This window comes from Diabrotica undecimpunctata, chromosome 3, assembly GCF_040954645.1.
Source record: "Diabrotica undecimpunctata isolate CICGRU chromosome 3, icDiaUnde3, whole genome shotgun sequence".
Lineage (NCBI taxonomy): Eukaryota > Metazoa > Arthropoda > Insecta > Coleoptera > Chrysomelidae > Diabrotica > Diabrotica undecimpunctata.
The window spans coordinates 26849709-26869016 of record NC_092805.1 but is presented as its reverse complement, the minus strand read 5'-3'; the positions used below and the strand labels follow the sequence as shown (position 1 = coordinate 26869016).

Below are 19308 nucleotides of genomic sequence, written 5' to 3'. Positions count from 1 at the left end.
AAACCATTACGTTAAATTTGACAGTAAAGCATGAAAAAATATTAAAATTTCCAATACAAGATGTGAATGAATGTTACCGTGAATAGTTTAGTTGCTCCGAATAACTATACATTATTTGCAGATTATAAATAAGTTAGGAAATTGTAGATATAATAAAAAAAAAGAGCTAAAATATTCAAACAAGCAAACTCTTGATTTCTAATTATATAATGTAAAATGAAATACCTACAATAAAAAATGTAGAATACAATATAAAAAACAACTGTAATGAATTTTCTTCCTTCTTTAATCAAGGTCAAGTTTTCTGAAATTTCCATGAAATCCGAGAATCTCGTCGTTGATTAGGGGCATCGGTTTCAGTTCTTCTTTAATCCTTATTTTCTCCAGAGCATCGAAGCGTTCTTTATATTCTGCCAATTTCGCCTTCCACAATTCTGAAAATTACAAATTGTGGCATTAGCTAATAATCTTGCTAATCTTTAATAATAAATTCGTCTTAGGTTCCTTTTGGAGTTTAAGAAGTGGAAACAGAGTATTTCGGGTTTTAGACACAAAATGGAATCAGATTTTTATAATACCCGGCCGTAATTGCGTGCCAGTGGCTGTAAGGAACTTATAAATTCCCAAAGGGGTACGTGATACTAACTTTTTCAGATCTATTTAATATATATGAGACATTTTACGGTATTATATCATCATTTAAAATCTAGGCTGCTTATAGTCTAAGATCCCACAGCAGGATCACTACGTTCATAACGTAGTTAATCAAAACCACATTTTAACATACATTTTAAATTAGGAGAAGACATTGATACTAGGTTGCCAATCAAAAAGTGGCCACAGATATTTTTAATTCAATTATTATTAATTAATTTTTAAACATTTTTAACATTTCTATTTCGTTTTTTTATTTTTAAATTAAATAAGCTGCTGATGATGTATTCTTCTTGTTTTTTATTGTGTCAATTGTGTGAATTTTTATTAGCATGCGTCGATAGGTATATAATAATATACCATCGAGTTTATAATATACACATTATCACTTGTCAAACCAGTGTCGTTGATCCCTAACTCTATTATACTTTATCCTTGATTGCTCGCGTTTTTACCAGCTGGCGACCCTAATTTACGACCATTTTTTGTCAGGCAACCTTATATCATCACATTAAGAAAAAATTTAGCTTCAATTTAATATAAAAAACATGCACATACGTCATGGGCAGCATATTTTATTTATAAAATAAATTAACGAAATTCCGTCGAATTGAGGATGGAGAAGCGTACTGAGAGTTTTCTTAATACATAAGATTTTCAATAATTCTTGACATAATTTTTGCCACATTCTTGTCACGATATTAGTAGATTCTGATGGTGATTGGTCGCGGAAATGTATAGTGACAAACCGAGTTATATCGAATATAACCAAATTAATAGGAAAATTCATATAACACCATCAACTACAGGAACCCTGTCAACTAGCGCAATAAAATCGTCGCCTCAAATTTATTATAGTAATTGTAATTTTCAAAATATTAATTTATCAACGAAATAATTAATTCAATAATTACTTAATTTGTTTGTGTTACAAAACAAATAAATATTTTTTTTTTGCCATAAAAAATTGTAGAAAAAATCATGAATACTACTCGCATTTAATTGGTATTATGTTGCTCGTATTATACAGTGCTAGTCAAAAGTCCGTTCCCCATGTATCTTTTAAACGGTTATTGTTATAATAGTGAAAATGAAAGGGATGTAATAAACAGATGCAAGCTTCTCAACAAGTCATAACAGGTGACGCAATAGTGACAGATGACGTTACAGCGCCACTGTGACAGATAACTTTAAATGGGACCTAATGGCAATTGATACCTGTGTTGAAATTTATTGAAACTACCAACTCAATCATAATAATTTTGTTTGAGTTTAAGCTCATTTTGATAAATAAATTAAATAAATACTAAAATTGTAGCTTTTCAATTTAATTAATAAATATTTAAAAACCATTTTTTATAGTGTGTTTAAAATGTGCTCCATCTACTTCCTGACAGTAATGCATCCTATTTCTAAGCTGTTGCCGTACTCATTCAAATGTGTCGGAGGTAATTGTCCTACATTCTTCAAGAATTCGTTGTTTCAAAATCTCACTATTGTCGGGTGTTGTAGCGTAAACTATTGATTTCAAGTATCTACACAGAAAAAAATCTAATGGTGTGAGGTCCGGTGACTGAGCTGACCATTTTATCGTACCTAGTCTTCCAATCGATCTACCACGATATTCCTCATCTAGGTAACGTCCTACTGCGCCATAATGGTGTGCAGGAGCACCATCTTGTTGAAACTTTATTTCCAAGTTGTCGAATTCATCGGGTTTATCCTCCGGAATTTTAAGTTTTAACGGTTTAATGGCATTTTGTAACATCTCCAGATACAATTCACCGGTAAAGTTAGTCCAACTATGTGGTTTCCCAAAATACCGCCCAAACATTTATTTTTTTTTTGGAAATTGAGTATGTGTTTCACGAAAGACGTGAGGATTTGTGTCACTCCAATACCTCACATTTTGTGTGTTAACATTTCTATTGAGAGAAAAAGTACTTTCGTCACTAAAACAAAACAAAAACATGTTTTTATGTAATCGGGCTGTTGGTTAATTTTATTGGACATATGTTGACAGAATTCTAGTCTTCTGTCGGAGTTATCATCTGAAAGTTGGTGCACACTTTTTAATTTGTATGAATGAAATTTTTTTTCAATCAACACTCGGTGTACTGTTATTTGACTGATTTCATAGATAGATGCAACTTGGGCTGTCGAAGAAGTAGGGTTCACTGCTATTTCTGAAATTATGTCAATTTTTTTCTCATCGCCAATTGTTGGTCGACCAGATCGTTGGACATCTTGAACACTCTATATATCTATCTATACAGCCCTTGCTGTCCAATTTTGAACATAGTCCTCCTCTTCCTTCTTCCACGTCTCTCTATTGCTGTAAGTATTGTAGAAGAAAGAAAATACAAAAAGACGAATGAGGATTATAGTACCACGAGACTGATATTAATCTTGAATGTTCTACAGGTTGGTTTAAATTCTGCATGAACAAATATGTATTTACCTCTTTTATGTGTAAGTTATGTAAGCTTAAAAGAACATGAAGTCAGTGGGAATGAAACCGAAATAATTGAGAATGAAAGCGACGGAAAAGCGATGATAAGAATATATCTGAGGCAACCACAAATAGAAAGGGAAGAAACAGGGGCAATATAGAAAGAGTAAGTAGGAAAACGATTAGAAACGTTAGTAAGTGGGTGGATGAAAAATATAAAACTAGTCTAAATCTGGGACTTGAACATGATAATCGAAAAGGTATTAAACCGAAAGGAAGACAGATAGGTGCACCAAAATAGCTAGAGAAGATAGCTTTTTCCAATGAATTTTGGAAGTTAAAAGATTATACGAGAAAGTGGGATGGTATTGCTCGTCATGTGAGACAAGTTGCCAAAAAGCAAGTAGCTATTAGTGCAGAACAACCCGAATCTTAGATCACTACAGCATTAAGAAAACTGATAGATGGTGGATCATTAGAGGAAGATAAACGTGGAAAACACACTAACAGATCACATAAACTATCACCACAACTTATAGACAACGTAAAAAATCACATAAATCAGTTTCCTGTAGTACCTTCCCATTATACCCGTAAGAATACGATGAAGATGTACCTTGAAGAAGGGCTAACTATCCAGAAAATGTACCGATTGTACAACGAGTATTTTGGTACAGTTGTCACGTCACGTCAGTATGGAGATATTTTCAATGAACAGTTTAATATTGGGTTCTCTAAAACAAAAAAGGACCAGTGTACCGTTTGTTCTGCTTTGAATATGACTGAGGATACTGAAAAAGCAAAATTCCTCGAAAAATGTGTGTCCCGTATAAAAAACAGAAGAGTTATTAAAAACTTAAAAGACACAGACAAATAGCTTGCACTAAATAATGAGAGCTTCTGTGTGGCTTGCTTTTACTTTTAAAAGGTTTTAGCTTCCCTTTGTCTAACATATAGCTTTACAGTTAATGATATTGGGAATAATCAGGGTTACTGTTATGTTTGGCATGATCAGGTGGTAAAAGAGGTCCAAATGAAGTTGCCAGTTGCCTCTGGAAATTTTTAGATTTCAAGGCAAAACATAGTGGTAACGATAATATATTACTCAGACAACTGTGGGGGACAAAATAGGAATCGTTTAGTGTTTTTGATGTTCGCTTTTGCTGCTGCATATTTTCACATTGATATTGTTCACAGATTTTTGCAAAAAAGCCACACTCAGAACGAGGGTGACAGTATTTACGGAAGAAAAGGCAATCGGTTGTATATGTGCCAAAACAGTGGGTCACATTAATCTGAATGGATAAAACTACAGGAAGAGTTTCTGATATTACGGAAATGTCCCAAGATAATTTGTTTAATTTTATAAACAACTAACTGATATTGAGAATTCAAAAGTTGACAATGAAAAAAAATAAATAAAAGTTAGCAAAATACAAGAAATAAACTTTTCGCATAAACACCAAAATTATATAATATTTAAATACGAATTCGATGATGATTTTGTTATGACATAAAATTAAATGGAAAATGCGGAGGGCGGCCTTCCACTACCATCAAATTTTCACCGAAACTGTATGATGCACTAATAGCAAAGAAAAAAGCTAAAAGGATTACTGTGCTTATATAATACTAGCAAAATATCCACAATGTACTATGGATTTTATAAAAATCTTAATTCAAAGAGTTATGTACCTCCTAAACTCGAGCTCAAAGTTGATTCAGTTGAGTGCGAAGAAGAGTCAGAGGAGGAAAATTGTATATACAAATAAAGTTAAGATAAAAGGTAAAAGAAAGAATAAATTAGCTTACTCACAATCAATTTAATTTAACTATCCAGACGACCGGTTTCGCTTTCTACAATATGCAAAGCATCTTCAGGTCTCGATACAAAGTTAAATAAATTATGCCGGTACTCTATTAATTGATGGTTGAAAGAACATGGTTCAAACTATCCTGTATTGTTGATTGGAGAACTTAAGTCTGCTACTGTTTTTGTTTGACAGTAAACGGGGAGATAATTGTCAAACAATTACAATAGCAGACTTAAGTTCTCCAATCAACAATACAGGATAGTTTGAACCATGTTCTTCCAACCATCAATTAATAGAGTACCGGCATCATTTATTTAACTTTGTATCGAGACCTGAAGATGCTTTGCATATTGTAGAAAGCGAAACCGGTCGTTTGGATAGTTAAATTAAATTGATTGTGAGTAAGTCTAATTTATTATTTCTTTTATCTTTTGAAATGGACTCACACAAGCAACACATTCATGATTTAAAGTTAAGATACAAATAATTCTGGTATTTATTACTTTAAAAATATATCCATTGAAAGTTATAGTAACTATAGACAACTATATTCAAAAGTCACTTATGACCATTTCTGTCTTGAATCTATTTTATTCTTGTAAAATCATTATTAAAAGTATCACTTAATGCTATAAAAACATCCATTTTATAGATTGTTGTAACTATGTAGATATATTTTTATAATTATCTCAATTATTTAAAAAACAGTTACTACAGTCTTCGTAGAACCAGTCGATATGATATACGTCTCAAATTATTTACTAGAGGCGATTTAATGACGGTGTTACAAATACTTTAAAGTAACTTTTTTTAAGGAACAAATTATTTTTTAATCTTTTATCCAAAAATTCTGTAGGTATCATAAATTCTAGTAGCAATCATACTGTTTACATCCTAAAACTTGGGAGATGTTGACCTTACGAAATCAATCAAAGTCGAACATATGCGCCTGAAGGAAAATCTTTATTTTAGTTATAAAGCAAAAATTTTATGGTGTGGTCTCTGTTCTGCACTACGGCCAATAAATTATATTGCGGCTTCAAATATATTACTTAGTAGAAGGAAACACGCAAACATGGAGATTTCTTTTATTTTTATAGGATGTTTTTATTTTCTAAGTGGACATGTTTAATACATTTCTACTCATACTCCAGTCGTCAAAGACGAAAATACCACTTAACCTCTAAAATTAATACGAACAAGTTGAATTTTGCCGAAAATGTCAATGTTAGGACGCTAAAAAGGATGCAAAAAAGTTTACCACTTTTGCCCCCGGGCTTTCCTTTAAAACCCCCCACGTAGAGGGAAGAAAACAGAAAAAAATCGATTTACCAAGAATCTGTACGCCATAGAACAAAACGTTTTAAATAAAAAATGTAGTTAGGATAATTTTGAACAAAAACGTTAATTAGTATTTTTTGGGTAGAATAAACCGTTTTCTCATAATCAACGATTGAAGCGATCGGCGATTTTGAATGTCAGCTACGCGGGAATTAATGCTTAATAAAAGTTGTATCAGCTCGACGGTAAAAATTCAATGTTAATTCAATTCAATATTAATAATAATTAAATAAATAAATGCGCCACGATTTTTGCCATTTTTTATAATTTTTATGAGATCAACCTAGTCTATCTCTTTCATTGACCGACCACTCTAAAGTTTCCATAACTAGAACCTAATCTTCAAAACCTATAGCATGAAATTTTAGTTTTGAGTTTTGGCAACAAATATGAGGCATTTGAAATATGCTTAAAAAAGCTAAATTTAAACTTTCACATTACAAACGATTTAAAACATTTAAAACTGCTCTTTTTTAATTACACTAGTACTTTTTTCAAAAGTACATAACGTCTGCTATAAATTACACCTAAAACCGTCTTCTTTGAGGCATTTCCCGTAACGTGCGATCGTTTGTAATGTAAAAGTTTGAATTCTGCGTTTTACTCATATTTCAAATGCCTCATATTTGTTGCCAAAAATTAAAATCGGTAGTATCCCGCTTAATAAATTATGGGAGGCACTGGGGAAAACAAATATAAATATAGAATTGATTAAAGCAGTAAAAACGTTGTACTACCAACAAACAACAAGAATTAAAACAGGAAATCTGATAACACCGGGATTCAAAGTGACTAAAGAACTAAGACAAGGATGCTGTATATCCTCAACAATATTCAAAATATACCTCAAAGCAGCACTCAACCAATGGAAGAAAAAATGTACGAATATGGGCATACCACTAATAGACTTAACTTTGTACACTCTGTGCTTTGCGGATGACCAGGTCATCATCGCACAGGACTCTGAAGACCTTAGTTACATGATGCGAAAACTATTAGAAGAGTTTTCAGAGTGGGGTTTGGAAGTGAATATGGAAAAAACTGAGTACATGAGTATCGGAGAAGATCAACATAACCTTCTCGTAGAGGAAAATCAAGAGATCAAACTATGTGATGACTACAAATACCTAGGAGTAAAGATCACTTAGGACGGAAAATTAGATGCAGCCATTAAGGAATGAAATACACAGGGAAGGAAAGGAATAGCCTTACTGAACAGCGTACTGTGGGATAAAAACATCTCTAAATAAAATAAAAGAAGAATATATAACACCATAATAAAAAGTATCACAACATATGAATGCGAAGTGTGGCCCCTAAAAGACAGAACAAAGAAAATGCTTAGAGCAAGAGAAATGGACTTTTGGCGCCGCTCGGCGGAAATCTCCAGACGCGACAAAATAACAAACGAGAGAGTACGAGAAATCATGGGGGTTACAAATAATATTGTTGATGACATGAAAACGACACAACTCAGATGGTACGGACACGTAAGGAGAATGCCGGAGAATAGAATACCAAGACAAATTCTTGAATGGCAACCAAGAGGTAGGCGGAGAACAGGAAGGCCTAGAAGAAGTTTGAGAGAAGGAGTTGATAAAGAAATCAGAGAGAGAACTGGAGGACGATCTATGGAATGATAGAATGAGATGGAGATTGGAAATCGGAAGACGTCGAAGAACGTTGTAAACCGACATTATATATATATATATATATATATATATATATATATATATATATATATATATATATATATATATATATATATATATATAAATTAAAATCAAATTTTTATGTTATAGGTTTTGAAGACTGGTCTCCAACAATGAAAATTTCACTATGACCGGTCAATAAAAGTAATAAATTTTATTGATCTCCTGGGAATCGTAAAAAATGGCAAAAATCGCGCCAAGTTTATTTATTGAAGAGCTTTATATAAACTGATTTTATTTGCCGCAAAATAAAAAAAATTCATACGAAATCAACACTCTTCATGTTTAAAACCCCTTTTTATGTTTGTCGATAGGACACTCTGATCAAAAGATAACGATTTTTTACCGTCGAGTTGATAGAAATTTTATTTAACATTGATTTCGCGGAACTGACATTTAAAATCACCGGTCGCTTTAAGCGTTGTTTTTGTGCTAATAAACTTTTTTTTTTCAAAATTATCTCAGCTACATTACGGCGTACAGATTCTTGGTAAATCGATTTTTTTTAGTTTTTACATCCCTACGAGGAGGGTTTTAGAAGGAAGTCCAGGGGTTAAAGTTGTTAACTTTTTTGCATCTTTTTTGGGGTCCCAAAATTAATATTCTTGGTAAAATTTAGCTTGTTCTTTTAATTTTTAGGAGCCAAATCCCTGACGACTGAACTATCATAAAAAATGTAATTGTTTATATCGCACCGAATGTTTGTTTCAATTGTATTTTGTCCGTTTTATAGGTTGTAATAATTATTGTTTCAATCGATTTGGAAAATAATACTAAAAATATTTTTTCACAGGTCAATCGCAGTTAAGCAGTGCATTCTTTTTATACCATTAATTGTAGTTGGTTGATTACATATAATTGAAGAGCGTTATAACCAAGAATCGCCTTTACCGATATAATCATTCATGTTTTACAAAATATGGTCAAGTCCTAGTCAAAATTAATGCATACTTTTAAGTTTGTTTCCAAAATGAACTTAAGTCCAAAATAAATTTATTCCAAAATTTACTAAGTCCTCTGGGCATGCGCTATGATTGCAACTGCGCGCAATTGCAAGAACTAACAGCTAGGACAAGCATTGATGTTAGTAACAAAATCTCAACCGACCTGAAATTGCATAAGATCCGAGCGAAAAAGTTTTATCAACTCCTAGAAAAAAAAGAGACCAGCGAAGTGGTTGAAGTTTGTTTTGATATGCAACAAAACCAACCTTTACCAAAACTAAGCATTTCTGATGTTTTTTATATGCGGCTGTTGTGGTTATATAATCTTACTTTTGTAATACTAGAAACAAATCAGAACAAGGAAAATTGTTTTGCTTACACTTTGACTGAAAACGAAAGTGGTAAAGGGTCAAAATGAAGTAAGTTCCGCACTAATGCATTTTCTTCATTCATTAGAAGCAAAGTACCTTTCTTTAAACCCAGATGAAAGACCTCAAATCTTAAAACTATATTTTGATTCTTTTCCTGGTCAAAATAAAAATTCTGCAGTTATATTTACGCTATTATGCTATGTACAAAATAGCATATTTAAGGAAATTCAGCACATATTTCCAATAAGAGGAAATAGTTTTATGCCGGCTGATCCCGTCTTTGGACGATCCGAAAAAATAATAAGGGAACAAGAACAAATTTTGAGTCCTCCTTTGATAAAAATTGCAAAGCGCTGCAAAATGATCAACAATGGGTTATTAAAGACTACAAAGCTTTGGCCTGCAAAATGTTAAAAACCAAGTTTGGCTTTAAGTTAACTGAGCAACGAATCTTTACCTATTACAATGTAAAGAAAACAGTTTTTGTTCAAAATACTTACACCGGCAATGCATGTTCACACAGTGTATTGAAAAGTAACAGTGTTAATATTTCAAGTACTTTAGAAACAGCCACATTGTTACCAGCTGTTAACAAAATTAGTGCTGTCAAAAAGGCAAATGTCAGACATCTTTTAAAATTTGTCAAGTTAACCGATGAGAAAAAGATGTTCTACGAACGTGCACTGCAGAATGTTGGCAATGTCAATGAAGACGTTGCGGAAGAAGTCGTGGACAATGAGGAAGTATTTCTTTAGTGTAATTCATAGTGTATTCGTTTTTTTTTTTGTTGTTTTAGTTAACGAAATCTCTTAATAATTTTTCAAATGTACCTTAAGTCGATGGACTTGATTTAACTGGAATGTTATATAATCTTTTTTATTTTATTGTAAAGACGAAAACAAATAAAACCTAAATTTAATTAAAAGTGGTTAATTAGAAGTTTATGATTAATAAATCTGCAAAAAATCTTTTCTCTAGCAAATGCGAATCAATAGCAACAGAAATTCGATCGTACTGAAAAATCACAAATTTGTATTTAGTAAGTTTTGGAATAACGTTCTTCAATTGTTTCAACTTGTCGTTTGACGTTTTCATTACTTAAAGTCAAGGCTAAATTTTATGATTCCTCTATACCTTTCTCAGACCTTTTCCAGATCTATGGAAAATTTTGTTAATTTTTTGTCATTGTCCTAGTCTGACTTAAGTATGATACTATTGTTTGTTTCGTTGTTTTGTATAGTTGTTTTTTTTTGCCTCTATTGATAAATACTTGATTTTGAACATTCTATTAAGCACATGTAAACTTTTATTGTCCAATATATAAAAATAATGTTCAATTATGAAAGAAGAAAATTAAAAATTTTATAATGAATTACAAAGAGTATTAGCATCTACAAAAAACAACGAAATCAATATTACCATGAGAGATTTTAATTTAAAGATTTGCGAAGAAGGACAAGAAACTCTCATAACAAAATACAAAAGGTGATATGTTGCGCCTTTGTATTTAGAAGTCAAATAGAGTAGGTAAGGTATTGTAATTTAACCTTTGTGTCTATACCCAGGTACCTGGGTATCCTTGGTAATTGTTTTATCTGAATCATTGACGATAGTATAAATATTTTTATTCGAGCTTCTAGTTATTCCAAAAATTATTTAGAACGAAGAGATTTATAATAAAAACCAAAGAAAAAAATGCATATATTAAAATTAACTGTCAAAGTTTTTACACCATTACGTCCACACCCGTGGCACCAGGGTAACACTAATGTTTAGTAAATTATGAAGCTCTGTCTAGTTTTTTTTATAATAAAAGTGATATGGAAACGGAAATAAAAGTTACATTTTAAACACATTGTACACACTTATATTTACTGAGTGTTCGTTACATAGTGGACGATTACAAACATTACATGATTTTCGTGTCTTTCTTAGCCGCTTTTTCGCTAAAGACATACAAATGTAGCAGTTTTCAACAATTTTGAGGCGTCCAGTGGAATCTCGAAGTGGTAATGACTCTGCAGTATTACTTGAATCTGTAGGTAGAGGTTTTCCTAACATACACTCAATTCCTGACCTTGATGAAAAATTTCGTTATACTTTAGATATAGCAGAAATTGCAGGCATCACTAGTTGTTTCCCTAAGTCTTGTAGAAAAATTCTACGCTTACTGGTTTCAGTAGAACTCTGTAGATTCTTCTCTCTATAAATTATATAGGTTGCTAGGCAAGCTACGTCTAGGATATTGTAAAAGAAGGCTACTGGCCAACGCAAAGTTCTGCGTTTAGTGGAATAATGAGAAACCATTTTGTCCATGTTGTCTACGCCTCCTTTAGTTGTATTATGGAACTGAATTATTTCAGGTTTATTTTTTGGGCCACTTACATTATCGTTGTCATGCATTGTTGACAGCAAGATAACGCTTTTTTTCTTTTTTGGTACATATGAACAAATAGTAACACGATCTGCACTGAATCCGTGTAATGACGATTCAGGCTCACGCTCTGGCGAAGGCAGCATTTCTTGTGGAATATATGGTTTGTTTCTTTTCAAAGTACCAACTAATGATAAATTCCAAGACAACAGGAGACGAGCTAGTGGAAGAGTTGTGAAAAAATTATCCATTGTTATGTTTCGTCCAGAATTTTTGTATCGGTAACACAAATCTTTTATTTCGCGTTCACCTTGATTATTTTCACGTCCAGTCGAATTTTTTCCAGTATAAATTTGTCCAGTAAGTGGATACGAATTATTGGCGTCACAAACCTACCAAACCTTGATGCCATACTTGGCAGGTTTTGCTGGCATATATTGCGTGAAACGTGTCCTACCTCTAAAAGGAAATAACTGTTTATCCACAGTAAGAGAATCCGACGGTACATAGTTACGACGTAAATTATCATTGAGAAGATGGAATATATCTGTAAAAGCTGCAGCTTTATCATGTTGCAAACGTTCTGCACGTGTTTTGTCATTGCCAAACCGTAAGAATCTGCTGATGCTCCAAAAGCGATTTATGCCCATACTTGCTCGGTACAAAGGATGAGAGTCTGTTTTCCATAAATCTTTCGAGTGCTCTGAATTTGAATGCCGTACTCCTGCTGTAATAAGAATACCTAAGTATGCATCAAATTCTTCTGTTGTGAGTGACTTTCAAACATTTCGAGGTTTGTCGCGGTTTTCAACATTATACTTTTCACAAACGCTATTAGCTTTTCGATTGGTTTCGCGTATAATTATGTCACACATTACGTCACTGAAAACACATTTGAATGTATCTCTAATCGAAAGAGTTTTAGTAGAACGTACTGGGCCCGTTTTTTCACGCAAAAGGTTACGTTTCAGTGTTCGACTTGCAGTAAACGGTTTTCGTTGCCAAATCGTTTTATCTTTTGCAACCAGAACATCACTTTGGGAAGAACTTTCTTGAAAATCGTCAAAATCTTCATCACTACTATCGTCGCCGTCGGTATCGATTTCAATCTTATTATTGATATCAGTAAAAACGTCCTCTACATCAGAAGCTTCATCTCCATCCGGTTTGCTTTGCGAAACATAGTCCTCATCTGATTCCTGGTTTTCGATATTTTTGTCTACTTCCTCATCTATATCGTCTATAAATTGTTGCAAGTACTTCTGTTGCTTTTCATACGTCATTCTAAAATTGAATGATCTATGTATAAAACATTGTAAAAATAAACAGTAATAACTTACCTTCTAAATTCGCTAGCACTCACTTCTCTTCTTGCCATTATTACAAGTAATTACAACATAAAACACGCATATAGTCACAAAAATATTAACAACTTGTAAGCACAGTGTTAAATAAACACTGATAGCAAACAAAGAAAAATCCCAATTGTCTGTTATTTTCGGAATGTACAAGGTATCAGGTACTTGAGTATTGACATAACGGTTAAAAGCAGAATGAAGCAATATGGAGAAATAAAAATATCGGGAAAGAAATGAAAGGCAGAGGACATACTCGACAGAGGGGACAAAAGGATGTTAGAAACAGCAGAGATATAAACACTTAAAAAAATTGAGGACAAGACACTATGGGACAGAGCTAGAAGTACAAATATACGACGTAGATGCATGGTGGAGAACATCAAGAACTGGGTAAGAAATAGAAGAGTAGAATGGAATGATCATATAAGCCGAATGACAACAAATATAGTAATAAAGATGGCAAGAGACGGTTCCCCAATAGGAAGACGATCAGTAGGAAGTCCACGAAAACGATGGAACGACAACTTACTTGAGGCACATAAAAACAGACAGAGTCTATATTTGGTGTGGTTTTTTCACATCGCAGTCACATGATTTTCAATGAATGCACATAGTCTTTGTTTTTATTTGTTGTAGTGTTTTGTATTATTTCTTCAAATAATAAATAAAAATAGTCAAAATTAGTATTAGTTTATAAAGTTTTGCATTTAGTCTTGCTGCAGATAACAGTTCGGTCCATTGCCGTGTCTTCTTCTTTAAGTTACATCTTCTATTGAAGTTGGAAATTATCATGGCCATGCGGACCCTGTTGACTGCCGCTATAAACAGTTCTGCACTACTGCATTCAAATCACTCTCTCAAGTTCTTAAGCCACGATATTCTTCGTTTTCCCACATTTCGATTTTGTCGAATTTTTCATTGCATAATAAGCTGCAATAATAAGTATCTTTGCCCTCTCATAACATGGCCTAAGTACTCCAGTTTTCTTCTTTTGCTAGTCAATATTATTTCAGCTTCATTTTCTATTCTTCTAGTAACTTCTGCTTTTGACATTCCTTAAGTCCATGATATTCGTAGAAATATTCCCGTGTAATATAAATTTGGTAAATAAATAAGTGTCACATACCACATTCCTACAATTACGTTCAAGATATATGTACACTTTTCATATTTAGTGACTTTGTTACATTTCGGCTGTCAGTAAATCTCAACCAACGCTCGGTGCATTTATCATATTTACTACTATAAATTTAATTTACTTACGATTTAATTCTTCTAAAGTTTTTTCATTTCCACCATAATCTTTAGGAAGAATATCCATTGGAATATATTTAAATACAGATGCGAACTTCTTGTGGATATGTATCTAAAAGTAGAAAAGTTATTAATAAAATACGCTTTTATTCGTTTTAGTTTTCTTGGATTGCTCTGTATTATATTTGTTTCTAGTTGCTTTATTTTTTTTTTCCAAAGAAAATAGAAAACATTACTTTTTTTAAATTAGCCATGTGTGTAACTTAATGTTTAATTTTAATCACAATATGATGATGCTGTAAGCTATAACCTCTACATATTAGTTAGCTCCTGGGGTAAATTTTACTATTCTTTACTTGAAATTTTCAATTAAAAGCAGTGATCTTTTTAAGCATCTTGGATCATATCGTGTATCTAACTAAACATTGATCTGACCGGTTTTCTCAATCTCGAATTTGGAATATACAGTAGGGCCTCGCTAATCCGGACTCCTTGTTCGGTGATCGCTGTTCCGGCCAGGCTTGCGCCCAGGTGTTGATGCGGGGGCTGCCGTGAGCCAACCTGTCGTCAGTCTTTTGTTTGTCGCCTTTTGTTTTGGTACAGTGTCAATAAAATTTAGCGCACTCGCTAACATCATGGCGCCACCACGTAAACATTCAACATTAACAATAAAAGATAAATTGCGAGTTACTGAAATGTTAGATAAGAGTGACAGCTACCCTATCATTACTAGGTTTGGTATAGGCAGGTCAACTCTAGGCGACATAAAGAAAAACAAAGACAAAATCTTAAAGTTTGTAAGACTAACAGAATGTGACCCCAGTGTACGAAAAACACTAAAGAAATCAGGAAGATGCTTTGTTTACGTGGTTTTTGCATCAAAGACCATTACATATTATTATAAGTGGTGATACGATTTGTTAGGTAGTTCGTGTTTGTCATCGTCAGAGTACAAACTCCAATATCGAGTTTAATGCAAGCCGGGAATGGTTAGATAAATTTAAAAGATGCCACGAAATAAGACGTTTAACAATGGCAGGTGAAAGACTATCCAATGATGAATCCGCTATCGGACCTTTTTAACTAGAGTTACAAAAAGTTATTAGAGAAAAAAAATAGTAGCAACAGAGATGGAATGCCTGCGAAGATGCTGCAGAGTAACAAGAATGGATAGGAGAAGTAATGACGAAATAAAGCAAAGAACATCAATAGAAACAGACATACTAACATATATAGAACAAAAAAGACTAAAGTGGTATGGACATGTAAGAAGAACTAGCGACAGCAGATGGATAAAGAGAATAACCGAATGGAGCCCCATAGGAAGGAGGAAAAGAGGACGACCCCGAAAATCCTGGAGGAACGAAGTAGACGACGCCATGAATAAGAGAGGACTAAACGATGGAGAATGGAACAACAGAGAGAGATGGAAACGGTTGAGCGAGGGAAGGCAGTGAATACTGTAGAATCCCTAAATATATATATAGAGAAAAAAATTAACAGCGGAACAATTGTACTATGCTGACGAATCTGGTTTATACTGGCGATTATTACGCGATCATCCTACTTTAGCCTCTGCCAATGAGAAGTCGGTTTCCAGAAGGAAAATAATAGAGATGAGAATTACATTCTTGCCTTGTGCAAATGCGGCTGCAACCCATAAACTTCACTTGCTTTTTGTTGAAAAATCAAGAGATCCACGAATATTTAAATCAACACGTCTTCTTGTTTGTTATTATTCACAAAAATATGCTTGGGTTAAGAAAGAATTGTTTCTTGAGTGGTTTAAAACGGAATTTGTTTCGGTGGTCCGTCGCTATCTTTTGTCTCTTAATTTGCCTCCTCCGGCACTTTTATTGTTAAATAATTGTCCTGGGCATCCATCAGCAGATAAACTTATCTCTGAAGACGGCAACATTTTTGCAATGTTTTCGCCAGCTAACACCCCAGCTTGTATACAACCAATGGATGAGAACGTTGTACAAAATGTGAAGTTAAATTACTGTAAATCACTTTTAGTTAACTGTCTTGCATTATGTTCTGACAACCTCATCGGCACCTTAAAATCGATATCTTTAAACAACACTGTTTTTCTTTTGATTTATTGCTGAACCCAATGATCCTCAAGTAAATGAAGTAAATGAAGCTTAAAAATTGGTTGCTGTTGATGCCGAAAGTGAGATACAAAGATATGAAGTGTTAACTGATAAGGAGATTGTTCGAGCGGCTATGTGTGAGGACGATGAGGAAGGTAAGGACAACAGCGTTTAAGTTCTCGCCTCCGAAAAAGTTGGTTGTTCAGAGGCAATAGGAGCTTTCAACAAAGCTTTAAAATGGGCTAAAGAAAACGAATTTGATAGTCATGAAGTTACGTTTCTCCGTCGGCTTAGAGATCGGGCTTTTGAAATAAAGTACGTAAATTATAAACAGAAGAGCATTACAGACTTTTTCAAAAAAATTAACTAATTTTTATTTGAACTCACTTTTTTTCTTACGTGGTTGTAATTTTGAATATTTGCATTTTTTTTTGTTCATTATACTGTAACTTAAAAATTGATTAAAGAAACTAAGGTTAAATATATGTTTTATTGCCATTAAATATGGCAATATATACTATAATCCGACTGTCTCGATAATCCACAAAGGGTCTTGTTTTTGCCTCTCCGGATAAACGAGGCCCTACTCTATTTATTTTTATCATTCTCGATTCTTGAACTAGCACTATATGTTTTATTTATTTTAGATAATGTTTTTCATTGCTTATTTTTAAAAATAAAAATACCATCCGTTAAAAAATAGAATAAATCTGGTTTGGTTAAAGTAATGCCTCCATTTTATATGTAGGAACTGGTATTATCAGCGCCCTGTACAGTTTTTATCTTCTTTTAGAAGAAAAAGGTTGGTAAACTAAATAATTAAATCCATAATAGTAACCGTTGTGATATTACTATATGCATGTTTATCTCTCCTGATATGATATTGTTGTGATCGACCATGTGGTCGACCAATATATTCAGATAGATAAATTCTAACTATCTGGCTTTGGCTACAAGCCCTAGAATTTGTATTAACATTTCTTTCTGTGCGTATAAGCAGGCATAAATTGGATTTTACTTTGCTTTACGTTCTGTTAGGATAACTGTTGTTGTGGACTTACTTTTTCATATAATGTCCATATTGTTGTTTGTTAAAGTTTAATATGCATACAATTAAAACATTTTGATCTCTAAATTAAAGTCTTGAATGAACTTTTTTATCGCTATGTTGAACAGCTGACAAATTAGCGTGTAGTTAAATTTATTCATTTTAGTATTATTCTTTCATGCCGAAATGCTGTGACTAGAGAAGATATGTTTTCCTTTGATTTATCAATTACCCAAAAGCTTATGACAATATAAGATATGATATGTTAATATAGGCGCTAAGGGAGATTGGTCTCAATAGAACAGATATGAGGGTGATCTCAACAGCTGTATTGGACACAAAATAAAATTCAGAATTATCAACAGTCTGTATAAAAAAATACGTCAAAATAAGTAGGGACAGGGGACGTGCTGCCGCTATTTATCATTATAGATTTTTTTAGAAAAGTTTTTTCAAACTGCACAACAGAATGAATTTTTCAAAATAAGTGGAATTCCTATAAACAATTTGCTATATGCCGATGATACAGCTATCATAGCAAACAACATAAAAGAATTATAAGAGATAGTAAATAATATTAACAAGTTGTAGAGGGGTATGGTCGCAACATTAACATCCCAAAAACGAAATTAATGATAATCAAAAGACAATTTCATAGGCAAGTATAATTAAGAAAAAAACATCCAACTTTAACAGTGTTGAGAAATTCACGAAGCGAAGATACGAGTAGCAATAGCGCGAAACTCCTTAGCCTTAGAGTGTCCGTATTCGCATTCTAAAATGCTACATATGACCTTTAATAATGTACCAATCTTAACAAATATATTACAAAAATTTTGAACTCTTTTAAATAATATATAAATGTAAAAACTTCTAATAATACATACCCTTGAGGCCATTTTTGGTTTCATCACTTTTTTTGCTATAGAAATTGTTGTGGATGCATATTTTGGGGTATTCAATATGTGAATCTGCTTGACTCTATTACTATATACTTTCTAAAACACAATAATCGTTAACCACTAAATATTAAAAGATTTAGGCAAAGGTATAAGTATATTGCTTTTTTTATAAGTATTCATTTAGTTAAGAAGTTGTTGCATAAGTCTTCAAACAGAAAAATGTAAAATGGTTTAAAGCAAATTTGGTTCCATTGCTATTGCATTCGCAAATCATGCTGAATGCGATATACCTACAAAGACATAAATATTGATCATAAGAATGACGCAATCTTCATTATTTTGGTGGAAAAATCTCCTTGACATAAATTTCTAAAGACTCTAAATTTCTGGTTAAACAGTATTCGACAGTTAAATAGTATTTAATAGAGGAATGTGTGCGTTAGGAAGGGCATCCGGCAGTAAAGATCCTTGCTTAAACCATGAAAAGAAGGAATACCAAAAACAATTTACGGACTATGGTGTTCCCCCTAACCGACGTGCAGTTGCGACTTCGCCTGACATCTAACAAACGTGAGCTACCTTAGAAAATGGTAGGGGTCAAAAAACTAGTCCTGGGAATGGCAACTCCTAACATCAAACGTATGATACGGTCGGGATGAGAACTCGCCAATTTTATGCCGAGGAACAGGATTTGTGTACTTTGTATGCAAGAAACTCGTTCGAAAAGCATTAAATTAAGAGATTTTGGACATGGAAGCAAGTTAGTATACAGTAGAGCGAACAGTCATAACCAAAATGGAATAAGTATTATTTTGAACAACCAGTAAAAGGAACATCTAGTAAGGATGACTAGAAAAAGGGATAGAATGATGAGTGTCCAACTGAATACAGGCAAAAAAATGATAAAAATCACGTGTGCTTACGCTCTACAGATAAAGGCGTATTTTGAAAATATGCCCTTAGGAAAAAGGAAATAACTGTCGAGTGC

The 19308-nt window shown here is 33.0% G+C and overlaps 1 protein-coding gene across 1 annotated transcript in view; it reads right to left on the bottom strand.

Annotated features, from left to right (window-relative positions):
• Positions 1–202: 202 nt before the first annotated feature.
• LOC140436600 (retinol-binding protein pinta-like) overlaps positions 203–19308 on the bottom strand; it is a 29137-nt gene continuing 10031 nt past the window's right edge. The window contains exons 5-7 of the mRNA XM_072525550.1: positions 18306–18416; positions 14284–14386; positions 203–434 (exon numbers count right to left, since the gene is read on the bottom strand). Coding sequence (XP_072381651.1) covers positions 286–434; positions 14284–14386; positions 18306–18416 — 363 coding nt within the window. The 3' untranslated portion in view covers positions 203–285. The remainder of the gene's footprint in view (positions 435–14283; positions 14387–18305; positions 18417–19308) is intronic.